This window comes from Oncorhynchus kisutch, unplaced genomic scaffold (genome assembly GCF_002021735.2).
Source record: "Oncorhynchus kisutch isolate 150728-3 unplaced genomic scaffold, Okis_V2 Okis02a-Okis13b_hom, whole genome shotgun sequence".
NCBI classification, from domain to species: domain Eukaryota; kingdom Metazoa; phylum Chordata; class Actinopteri; order Salmoniformes; family Salmonidae; genus Oncorhynchus; species Oncorhynchus kisutch.
Window position 1 is genome coordinate 8,099,238 of NW_022261979.1, and position 12,644 is coordinate 8,111,881.

At 36.8% G+C, this 12,644-nt stretch overlaps 1 protein-coding gene across 1 annotated transcript in view; it reads left to right on the forward strand.

Moving 5' to 3' along the window:
- The window catches only part of LOC109884616 (transmembrane protein 65), a 49,052-nt gene that overhangs the window by 34,334 nt on the left and 2,074 nt on the right, over positions 1-12,644 (forward strand). Inside the window, exons 5-6 of the mRNA XM_031812070.1 lie at positions 1,870-1,975; positions 11,236-12,644. The exon at positions 11,236-12,644 is cut by the window's right edge and continues 2,074 nt beyond it. Coding sequence (XP_031667930.1) covers positions 1,870-1,975; positions 11,236-11,382 — 253 coding nt within the window. The 3' untranslated portion in view covers positions 11,383-12,644. The remainder of the gene's footprint in view (positions 1-1,869; positions 1,976-11,235) is intronic.

Consider the following 12,644-nt stretch of genomic DNA (forward strand, 5'->3'; position numbering starts at 1 on the left):
ACAGGGACTCTGTTGTCATAGCTTCAGGGGAAGCTCATTCCACCATCGGAGGGCATAGCTTCAGGGGGGGAAGATGAACAGGGACTCTGTTGTCATAGCTTCAGGGGAAGCTCATTCCACCATCGGAGGGCATAGCTTCAGGGGGGGAAGATGGACAGGGACTCTGTTGTCATAGCTTCAGGGGGGGAAGATGGACAGGGACTCTGTTGTCATAGCTTCAGGGGAAGCTCATTCCACCATCGGAGGGCATAGCTTCAGGGGGGGAAGATGGACAGGGACTCTGTTGTCATAGCTTCAGGGGGGGGGGGGAGATGGACAGGGACTCTGTTGTCATAGCTTCAGGGGGGGAAGATGAACAGGGACTCTGTTGTCATAGCTTCAGGGGGGGAAGATGAACAGGGACTCTGTTGTCATAGCTTCAGGGGGGGAAGATGGACAGGGACTCTGTTGTCATAGCTTCAGGGGGGAGATGAACAGGGACTCTGTTGTCATAGCTTCAGGGGGAAGATAGACAGGCACTCTGTTGTCATAGCTTCAGGGGAAGCTCATTCCACCATCGGAGGGCATAGCTTCAGGGGGAAGATGGACAGGGACTCTGTTGTCATAGCTTCAGGGGGGAAGATGGACAGGGACTCTGTTGTCATAGCTTCAGGGGGGGGGAAGATGGACAGGGACTCTGTTGTCATAGCTTCAGGGGAAGCTCATTCCACCATCGGAGGGCATAGCTTCAGGGGGAAGATGAACAGGGACTCTGTTGGCATAGCTTCAGGGGAAACTCATTCCACCATCGGAGGACCAGGACCGAGAAGGGCTGGTGTTGAATAACAGCATGTATTTTGACTAATGATGATTTAAAACTTTTTTCCCCCATTTTTTTATGATTCTATGCACAGACGTCTGTGCCAGAAGGTTTTCTGCCGTGCATATTTACTGGTTGAATTTAATATTTCCATATTTCGTATTATGGTAATTTCGTATTACCATAATACATCACTCCAGCAATGAATGGGATCTTTCCTCTGGTGATCCCTTAAAGCTCAGGACTTGTATTCATAAATCTCAGAGTGCTGATCTAGGATCAGTTTTTTTTTAGCTCATAAAGAAGGGCGCAGCTGAACCTGAACCAGAATTTTAGAATCAAATCTAGTTTATTGGTCACACAGCCAGGTTTTTACAGCAGGTGTAATAGAGACAGTGTAATGCTTTACCTGCCACTGTTCCTCAACCGTACAGAATAATGTCCAATAGAAAAGTTAATCCATAGAGAATAAGTAGATGAATAATTAAAAAGTAAAGAACACAACCATAGTTTGAGAGCTGTCTATAAAGTGGTTCTCCCGTGGGCAGATTCTGCGTGTTGACAGAGGGAATCTCCCAGGACTGAATGTGATGCGTAAGAGCTGAGCAGCGTTAGTTCTGGGCTTTTTGGGGGGGGGATTTTCCATCACTGGTTATTTGGACGTATCAGAAACTGGGGGAAGACGGTGCTTAAACTTCTTCGCCTCGTGTTTGAGATGTTTTTTTTTTTCCGTAACTCTCCATTTCTAACACGTACAGTATGAACACAGAAGTTAATCATGCTGCTGATCACATTACTTCTGCTTTTACGTCAACAGAGATAGTACAGAGATAATACATTGATGTATGTAACCAAACCTTTTTATAGTCCATTAAGGTATGTAATCATGGTATTTTCCTGTGTGTTAAAGTATGTAACCATGATATTTTCTAGTGCGTTAAGGTATGTAACCATGGTATTTTCTAGTGCGTTAAGGTATGTAATCATGGTATTTTCCTGTGTGTTAAGGTATGTAACCATGGTATTTCTAGTGCGTTAAGGTATGTAACCATGGTATTTTCCTGTGTTAGCCTTGCAGGTTACGTGGAAGCCCTGGCCTGTCGTTGTGGGTTGGTGGGCCCTGATCTGAACCCCAAACAGGCTGACATGTGGCAGACCAGAGTTAGCACCCACAGTGTGAGTCTCTGTCGTATCTCTGAGAGGACGTACACACCGCCTGTCTGGCTGTCTCTCTGCCTGTCTGTCTGTCTGCCTGTCTGTCTGTCTGACTGTCTGCCTGCCTGTCTCTCTCTCACTGACTCCCTATCTCTCTGTCCCTGTCTCTCTGTCTCCCTGTCTCTCTCTCTCTCTCTCTCTCTCTCTCTCTCTCTCTCTCTCTCTCTCTCTCTCTCTCTCTCTCACTCTCTGTCTCTCTCTCTCTCTCTCTCTCACTCTCTGTCTCCCCCTCTCTCTCTGTCCCTGTCTCTCTGTCCCTGTCCCTGTCTCTCTGTCCCTGTCCCTGTCTCTCTCTCTCTCTCTCTCTCTCTCTGTCAGTCCTCTCTGTGTTGCTTACTTAGTGGATCTGGTTGAATAGAGCACTAAATCAGTCAAAATATGTCCTGCAGAATATGTCCTACAGAATATGTCCTACAGAATATGTCCTACAGAATACGTCCTGCAGAATATGTCCTACAGAATACGTCCTGCAGAATACGTCCTGCAGAATATGTCCTACAGAATACGTCCTGCAGAATACGTCCTGCAGAATATGTCCTACAGAATACGTCCTACAGAATACGTCCTACAGAACATGTCCTACAGAATATTATTTTGGTTGTGCAGCCATTTCACTGAAGACAGTATTCTCTCTCTCTCAGTAATTTTTTGTGAATCCAGCAGTCAGGCTAATACAAAATAAACGTTCCTTCACAAAGTCTATTGGTCAAGAGTTGTTACGTACTGGTAGTCTATTGGTCAAGAGTTGTTACGTACTGGTAGTCTATTGGCCAAGAGTTGTTACGTACTGGTAGTCTATTGGCCAAGAGTTGTTACGTACTGGTAGTCTATTGGCCAAGAGTTGTTACGTACTGGTAGTCTATTGGCCAAGAGTTGTTACGTACTGGTAGTCTATTGGCCAAGAGTTGTTACGTACTGGTAGTCTATTGGCCAAGAGTTGTTACGTACTGGTAGTCTATTGGCCAAGAGTTGTTACGTACTGGTAGTCTATTGGCCAAGAGTTGTTACGTACTGGTAGTCTATTGGCCAAGAGTTGTTACGTACTGGTAGTCTATTGGCCAAGAGTTGTTACGTACTGGTAGTCTATTGGCCAAGAGTTGTTACGTACTGGTAGTCTATTGGCCAAGAGTTGTTACGTACTGGTAGTCTATTGGCCAAGAGTTGTTACGTACTGGTAGTCTATTGGCCAAGAGTTGTTACGTACTGGTAGTCTATTGGCCAAGATTTGTTGCGTACTGGTAGTCTATTGGCCAAGAGTTGTTACGTACTGGTAGTCTATTGGCCAAGAGTTGTTACGTACTGGTAGTCTATTGGCCAAGAGTTGTTACGTACTGGTAGTCTATTGGTCAAGAGTTGTTACGTACTGGTAGTCTATTGGCCAAGAGTTGTTACGTACTGGTAGTCTATTGGCCAAGAGTTGTTACGTACTGGTAGTCTATTGGCCAAGAGTTGTTACGTACTGGTAGTCTATTGGCCAAGAGTTGTTACGTACTGGTAGTCTATTGGCCAAGAGTTGTTACGTACTGGTAGTCTATTGGCCAAGAGTTGTTACGTACTGGTAGTCTATTGGCCAAGAGTTGTTACGTACTGGTAGCACTGTTAGTGTTCATATTAGTGTTAGTGTTAGTATTAGTATTAGTATTAGTGTTAGTATTACTGGTAGCACTGTTAGTGTTAGTGTTAGTATTAGTGTTAGTGTTAGTATTAGTATTAGTGTTAGTATTACTGGTAGCACTGTGTATTAGTGTTAGTATTAGTGTTAGTATTAGTGTTAGTGTTAGTGTTAGTTACTATTGGCCAAGAGTTGTTCCGTACTGGTAGCACTGTGTATTAGTGTTAGTGTTAGTTACTATTGGCCAAGAGTTGTTCCGTACTGGTAGCACTGTGTATTAGTGTTAGTGTTAGTTACTATTGGCCAAGAGTTGTTACGTACTGGTAGCACTGTGTATTAGTGTTAGTGTTAGTTACTATTGGCCAAGAGTTGTTACGTACTGGTAGCACTGTGTATTAGTGTTAGTGTTAGTTACTATTGGCCAAGAGTTGTTACGTACTGGTAGCACTGTGTATTAGTGTTAGTGTTAGTTACTATTGGCCGAGAGTTGTTACGTACTGGTAGCACTGTGTATTAGTGTTAGTGTTAGTTACTATTGGCCAAGAGTTGTTACGTACTGGTAGCACTGTGTATTAGTGTTAGTGTTAGTTACTATTGGCCAAGAGTTGTTACGTACTGGTAGCACTGTGTATTAGTGTTAGTGTTAGTGTTAGTATTAGTTACTATTGGCCAAGAGTTGTGTTTAGGTTACGTACTGGTAGCACTGTGTATTAGTGTTAGTATTAGTATTAGTATTAGTATTAGTGTTAGTATTAGTGTTAGTATTAGTGTTAGTATTAGTGTTAGTGTTAGTATTAGCGTTAGTATTAGTGTTAGTGTTAGTATTAGTGGTAGTATTAGTATTTGTGTTAGTATTAGTATTACTGGTAGCACTGCATATTAGTGTTAGTGTTCGTATTAGTGTTAGTATTAGTGTTAGTATTAGTATTAGTGTTAGTATTAGTATAGTATTAGCGTTAGTGTTCGTATTAGTATTAGTGTTAGTTTTAGTATTAGTGTTAGTATTAGTGCTCGTATTAGTATTAGTGTTAGTATTAGTATAGTGTTAGTATTAGTGTTAGTAGTAGTATTCTTGTTAGTATTAGTATAGTATTAGTGCTAGTGTTATTATTAGGGTTAGTATTAGTATTAGTATAGTATTAGTGTTAGTGTTCATATTAGTGTTAGTATTAGTATAGCATCAGTATTCGTGTTAGTATTAGTATTAGTATAGTATTAGTGTTAGTGTTCGTATTAGTATTAATATTAGTATAGTATTAGTGTTAGTGTTCGTATTAGTATTAGTGTTAGTATTAGTATAGTGCTAGTATTAGTGTTAGTATTAGTGCCAGTGTTCATATTAATATAGTATTAGTATAGTATTAGTATAGTGTTAGTATTAGTATAGTATCCGTGTAGTATTAGTATTAGTATAGTGTAAGTATTAGTGTTAGTATTAGTGCTGGTGTTAGTGTTAGTTACTATTGGCCAAGAGTTGTTCCGTACTGGTAGCACTGTGTATTAGTGTTAGTGTTAGTTACTATTGGCCAAGAGTTGTTCCGTACTGGTAGCACTGTGTATTAGTGTTAGTGTTAGTTACTATTGGCCAAGAGTTGTTACGTACTGGTAGCACTGTGTATTAGTGTTAGTGTTAGTTACTATTGGCCAAGAGTTGTTACGTACTGGTAGCACTGTGTATTAGTGTTAGTGTTAGTTACTATTGGCCAAGAGTTGTTACGTACTGGTAGCACTGTGTATTAGTGTTAGTGTTAGTTACTATTGGCCGAGAGTTGTTACGTACTGGTAGCACTGTGTATTAGTGTTAGTGTTAGTTACTATTGGCCAAGAGTTGTTACGTACTGGTAGCACTGTGTATTAGTGTTAGTGTTAGTTACTATTGGCCAAGAGTTGTTACGTACTGGTAGCACTGTGTATTAGTGTTAGTGTTAGTGTTAGTATTAGTTACTATTGGCCAAGAGTTGTGTTTAGGTTACGTACTGGTAGCACTGTGTATTAGTGTTAGTATTAGTATTAGTATTAGTATTAGTATTAGTATTAGTGTTAGTATTAGTGTTAGTATTAGTGTTAGTATTAGTGTTAGTATTAGTGTTAGTGTTAGTATTAGCGTTAGTATTAGTGTTAGTGTTAGTATTAGTGGTAGTATTAGTATTAGTGTTAGTATTAGTATTACTGGTAGCACTGCATATTAGTGTTAGTGTTCGTATTAGTGTTAGTATTAGTGTTAGTGTTAGTATTAGTATTAGTGTTAGTATTAGTATAGTATTAGTGTTAGTGTTCGTATTAGTATTAGTGTTAGTTTTAGTATTAGTGTTAGTATTAGTGCTCGTATTAGTATTAGTATTAGTATAGTGTTAGTATTAGTGTTAGTAGTAGTATTCTTGTTAGTATTAGTATAGTATTAGTGCTAGTGTTATTATTAGGGTTAGTATTAGTATTAGTATAGTATTAGTGTTAGTGTTCATATTAGTGTTAGTATTAGTATAGCATCAGTATTCGTGTTAGTATTAGTATTAGTATAGTATTAGTGTTAGTGTTCGTATTAGTATTAGTATTAGTATAGTATTAGTGTTAGTGTTCGTATTAGTATTAGTGTTAGTATTAGTATAGTGCTAGTATTAGTGTTAGTATTAGTGCCAGTGTTCATATTAATATAGTATTCGTATAGTATTAGTATAGTGTTAGTATTAGTATAGTATCCGTGTAGTATTAGTATTAGTATAGTGTAAGTATTAGTGTTAGTATTAGTGCTAGTGTTCGTATTAATATAGTATTAGTATAGTATTAGTGTTAGTGTTCGTATTAGTATTAGTATTAGTATAGTATTAGTGTTAGTGTTCGTATTAGTATTAGTGTTAGTATTAGTATAGTGCTAGTATTAGTGTTAGTATTAGTGTTAGTATTGGTGTTAGTGTTAGTATTAGTATTAGTATTAGTATAGTGTTAGTGTTAGTATTAGTGTTAGTATTAGTGTTAGTATTAGTGTTAGTATTAGTATAGTGTAAGTATTAGTGTTAGTATTAGTGCCAGTGTTCATATTAATATAGTATTAGTATAGTATTAGTATAGTGTTAGTATTAGTATAGTATCCGTGTAGTATTAGTATTAGTATAGTGTAAGTATTAGTGTTAGTATTAGTGCTAGTGTTCGTATTAATATAGTATTAGTATAGTATTAGTGTTAGTATTAGTGCTAGTATTAGTGTTAGTATTAGTGGTAGTATTAGTGTTCGTATTAGTATTAGTGTTAGTATTAGTATTGGTGTTAGTGTTAGTATTAGTATTAGTGGTAGTATTAGTATCTGTGTTACTATTAGTGTTAGTATTAGTGTTAGTATTAGTATTCGTGTTAGTGTTAGTATTAGTGTTAGTATTAGTGTTAGTATTAGTATAGTGTAAGTATTAGTGTTAGTATTAGTGCCAGTGTTCGTATTAATATAGTACTAGTATAGTATTAGTATAGTGTTAGTATTAGTATAGTATTAGTGTAGTATTAGCATTAGTATAGTGTAAGTATTAGTGTTAGTATTAGTGCTAGTGTTCGTATTAATATAGTATTGGTATAGTATTAGTGTTAGTATTAGTGTTAGTATTAGTGATAGTATTAGTGGTGGTATTAGTGTTAGTATTAGTATTAGTATAGTGTTAGTATTAGTATTAGTATAGTGTTAGTATTAGTGTTAGTATTAGTGGTGGTATTAGTGTTAGTATTAGTGGTGGTATTAGTGTTAGTATTAGTGGTGGTATTAGTGTTAGTATTAGTGATGGTATTAGTGTTAGTATTAGTGGTGGTATTAGTGTTAGTATTAGTATTAGTATTAGCATTAGTATAGTGTTAGTATTAGTGTTAGTATTAGTGTTAGTAGTAGTATTAGTGTTAGTGTTAGTATTAGTATTAGTATTAGTGTTAGTGTTAGTATTAGTGTTAGTATTCGTGTTAGTATTAGTATTAGTATAGTGTTAGTGTTCGTATTAGTGTTAGTATTAGTATTAGTATCAGCATAGTATTAGTGTTAGTGTTCGTATTAGTATTAGTATAGTGTTAGTATTAGTGTTAGTATTACTATTAGTATAGTATTAGTGTTCATCTTAGTATTAGTGTTAGTATTTGTGTTAGTATTAGTGTTAGTGTTAGTGTTAGTATAGTATTCGTGTTAGTATTAGTGTTAGTATTAGTATAGTGTTAGTGTTAGTATTCGTGTTAGTATTCGTGTTAGTATTAGTATTAGTATAGTGTTAGTGTTCGTATTAGTGTCAGTATTAGTATTAGTGTTAGTATTAGTATTAGTGTTCGTATTAGTATTAGTGTTAGTATTAGTGTTAGTGTTAGTATTAGTATTAGTGTTAGTATTAGTATTAGTATAGTATTAGTATAGCATTAGTGTTAGTGTTCATATTAGTATTAGTATTAGTATTAGTGCCAGTATTAGTATTAGTATAGTATTAGTGTTCGTATTAGTATTAGTATTAGTGTTTGTGTTAGTATTAGTGTTAGTATTAGTATTAGTATTAGTATAGTATTAGTGTCAGTGTTCGTATTAGTGTTAGTGTTAGTATTAGTGTTAGTACTAGTATTAGTGTTAGTGTTCGCATTAGTATTAGTGTTAGTATTAGTGGTATTATTAGTATTCGTGTTAGTATTCGTGTTAGTATTAGTATAGTATTATTATAGTATTAGTGTTTGTATTAGTATTAGTATTAGTGTTAGTATTAGTATTAGTGGTAGTATTAGTATTAGTGTTACTATTAGTGTTAGTATTAGTGTTATATTACTGTTAGTACTAGTATTAGTGTTAGTATTAGTATTAGTATAGTATTAGTATAGTATTAGTGTTATTGTTCGTATTAGTGTTAGTATTAGTGTTAGTATTAGCGTTAGCATTAGTATTAGTATTAGTATAGTATTAGTGTTCGTAGTAGTATTAGTGTTAGTATTAGTATTAGGGTTTGTGCTAGTATTAGTATTAGTGGTAGTATTAGTGTTAGTATTAGTATTCGTGTTAGTATTAGTGTTGGTATTAGTGTTAGTATTAGTATTAGTGTTAGTATTAGTATAGTATTAGTGTTCGTATTAGTATTTGTGTTAGTATTAGTGTTTGTGTTAGTGTTAGTGGTAGTATTAGTAGTAGTGTTAGTATTAGTGTTAGTATTAGTATTGGTGTTAGTATTAGTATAGTATTAGTGTTCGTATTAGTATTAGTGTTAGTATTAGTATTGGTGTTAGTGTTAGTATTAGTGGTAGTATTAGTAGTTGTGTTACTGTTAGTGTTAGTATTAGTGTTAGTGTTAGTGTTAGTATTAGTGTTAGTATTAGTATTAGTGTTAGTATTAGTGTTAGTGTTAGGGTTAGTATTAGTGTTAGTATTAGTATAGTGTAAGTATTAGTGTTAGTATTAGTGCTAGTGTTCGTATTAATATAGTATTAGTATAGTATTAGTATAGTGTTAGTATTAGTATTAGTATAGTATTAGTGTAGTATTGGTATAGTATAGTATTATTATTAGCATAGTATTAGTATACAGTGCCTTGCGAAAGTATTCGGCCCCCTTGAACTTTGCGACCTTTTGCCACATTTCAGGCTTCAAACATAAAGATATAAAACTGTATTTTTTTGTGAAGAATCAACAACAAGTGGAACACAATCATGAAGTGGAAAGACATTTATTGGATATTTCAAACTTTTTTAACAAATCAAAAACTGAAAAATTGGGCGTGCAAAATTATTCAGCCCCTTTACTTTCAGTGCAGCAAACTCTCTCCAGAAGTTCAGTGAGGATCTCTGAATGATCCAATGTTGACCTAAATGACTAATGATGATAAATACAATCCACCTGTGTGTAATCAAGTCTCCGTATAAATGCACCTGCACTGTGATAGTCTCAGAGGTCCGTTAAAAGCGCAGAGAGCTTCATGAAAAACAAGGAACACACCAGGCAGGTCCGAGATACTGTTGTGAAGAAGTTTAAAGCCGTATTTGGATACAAAAAGATTTCCCAAGCTTTAAACATCCCAAGGAGCACTGTGCAAGCGATAATATTGAAATGGAAGGAGTATCAGACCACTGCAAATCTACCAAGACCTGACAGTCTTTCTAAACTTTCAGCTCATACAAGGAGAAGACTGATCAGAGATGCAGCCAAGAGGCCCATGATCACTCTGGATGAACTGCAGAGATGTACAGCTGAGGTGGGAGACTCTGTCCATAGGACAACAATTAGTTGTAAATTGCACAAATCTGGCCTTTATGGAAGAGTGGCAAGAAGAAAGCCATTTCTTAAAGATATCCATAAAAAGTGTCGTTTAAAGTTTGCCACAAGCCACCTGGGAGACACACCAAACATGTGGAAGAAGGTGCTCTGGTCAGATGAAACCAAAATTGAACTTTTTGGCAACAATGCAAAACGTTATGTTTGGCGTAAAAGCAACACAGCTCATCACCCTGAACACATCATCCCCACTGTCAAACATGGTGGTGGCAGCATCATGGTTTGGGCCTGCTTTTCTTCAGCAGGGACAGGGAAGATGGTTAAAATTGATGGGAAGATGGATGGAGCCAAATACAGGACCATTCTGGAAGAAAACCTGATGGAGTCTGCAAAAGACCTGAGACTGGGACGGAGATTTGTCTTCCAACAAGACAATAATCCAAAACATAAAGCAAAATCTACAATGGAATGGTTCAAAAATAAACATATCCAGGTGTTAGAATGGCCAAGTCAAAGTCCAGACCTGAATCCAATCGAGAATCTGTGGAAAGAACTGAAAACTGCTGTTCACAAATGCTCTCCATCCAACCTCACTGAGCTCGAGCTGTTTTGCAAGGAGGAATGGGAAAAGATTTCAGTCTCTCGATGTGCAAAACTGATAGAGACATACCCCAAGCGACTTACAGCTGTAATCGCAGCAAAGGGTGGCGCTACAAAGTATTAACTTAAGGGGGAAGAATAATTTTGCACGTCCAATTTTTCAGTTTTTGATTTGTTAAAAAAGTTTGAAACAGCCAATAAATGTCGTTCCACTTCATGATTGTGTCCCACTTGTTGTTGATTCTTCACAAAAAAATACAGTTTTATATCTTTATGTTTGAAGCCTGAAATGTGGCAAAAGGTCGCAAAGTTCAAGGGGGCCGAATACTTTCGCAAGGCACTGTAGTATTAGTATTAGTATAGTATAGTGTTAGTATAGTGTTAGTATTAGTATTAGTACAGTATTAGTATAGCATTAGTATAGTATTAGCATTAGTATTAGTATAGTATTAGTATAGTAGCAGTATAGTATTAGTATTAATATAGTATTAGTATAGTATTAGTATAGTATTAGTATAGTATTGGTATAGTATTAGTATAGTATTAGTATAGTATTGGTATTAGTATAGTATAGTATAGTATAGTATTAGTATAGTATTCGTATAGTATTAGTATAGTGTTAGTATTAGTATTGGTATAGTATTCGTATAGTATTCGTATAGTATTCGTATAGTATTCGTATAGTATTAGTATTAGTATGGTATTACTATAGTATTAGTATTAGTATAGTATTCGTATAGTATTAGTATTAGTACTAGGCATCAGAGTAGTAATGGAACGTTGCTTCTTGTTTTGTTTTGTCTTCAGGGTAAAGCCATCGGAGTTGCCATCGGCTGCATCTTAGGGATGTTCCCGCTACTCTTCTTCAAAGATGAGACGAAGAAGAAAGCAGTGGAAAGGGAGGGTAAAGATGGATCACTGACCTCCATCTCTACTGGCAGCAGCAGCAATTGAGACAACTTGACAGAAAGACTTACCTTCTCGGGAAGAGAGAGAGAACTGGACTACGTCTACTTCACAACCTAACTACTGCATAATGAATAACCTCAATCAAGTGTGACTACTGATGTCAATTGTTGATGTCAATGTCTTCAATAGTTCCTACTGCAACGTTGAAAAAGCAGTATGAAGAAAAACAACAACGATGATAAATACAAGTGGACCACTTTTCCAACCACGTTTTCTGCTGCTTCTTTGGGTTGTTTTGTTTGTTTTGTTTTTTGAGTTGGTGCATCTTTTCTTTTTTTGAGTTTAATGTATCTTAGTCCTAATCAGTTAGAGGTGGCCAGGATGGATTTCTGGTGGACTACACTCAATTCAGTTCAATTGAACTTTAACATCTCTCAAAGGGGGGATATTCCTGCAACATCTGGTGTAAGTAATCAACATGCTGTGTGGCTGTTGTCTCTTCAGATTAAAGGACCGTGTGAGGAGAGGACAAGGCCAGCTGCTATAGCTAGATAACACATTTACAGAAACGATTCAGTCTTCAGTTAGTATACTGAGGTTGGACCTAGTGGTTAGAGTGGAGGGGCGGCAGGTAGCCTAGTGGTTAGAGTGTAGGACTAATAACCAAAAGGTTGCAAGATCGAATCCCCCGAGCTGACAAGGTAAAAATCTGTCGTTCTGCCCCTGAACAAGGCAGTTAAACCCCACTGTTCCTAGGCCGTCATTGAAAATAAGAATTTGTTCTTAACTGCTTTGCCTAGTTAAATAAAAAAATAAGCAGCTTCTTCTAACGCTGACTTCAAGTCAACCACAAATCATTCTGTGGTGTTTGAGAGGATCCATCCCTTAGTTTTGGAGGATTTGGTGTTTGAGTTTGAGATGAGGAATTTGAGTAACTCTAGGGAGCCTAGTCCCATGAGACTAGGGTTGTATGGACACCAGGGGTCAGATTTGGAAGGATGGTACCATGAGACTAGGGTTGTATGGATACCAGGGGTCAGGGGTGTCACTCATTCCATGGCCCAGTGTCAGCTGGTTTGTAAGACCAATTAAGAGGGAGACAACCAGGTGAGGGGAGTTCCTAACCAATTAAGACCTAGACAACCAGGTGAGGGGAGTTCCTAACCAATTAAGACCTAGATAACCAGGTGAGGGGAGTTCCTAACCAATTAAGACCTAGACAACCAGGTGAGGGGAGTTCCTAACTAACCAATGAAGACCTAGACAACCAGGTGAGGAGGGGAGTTCCTAACTAACCAATGACGACC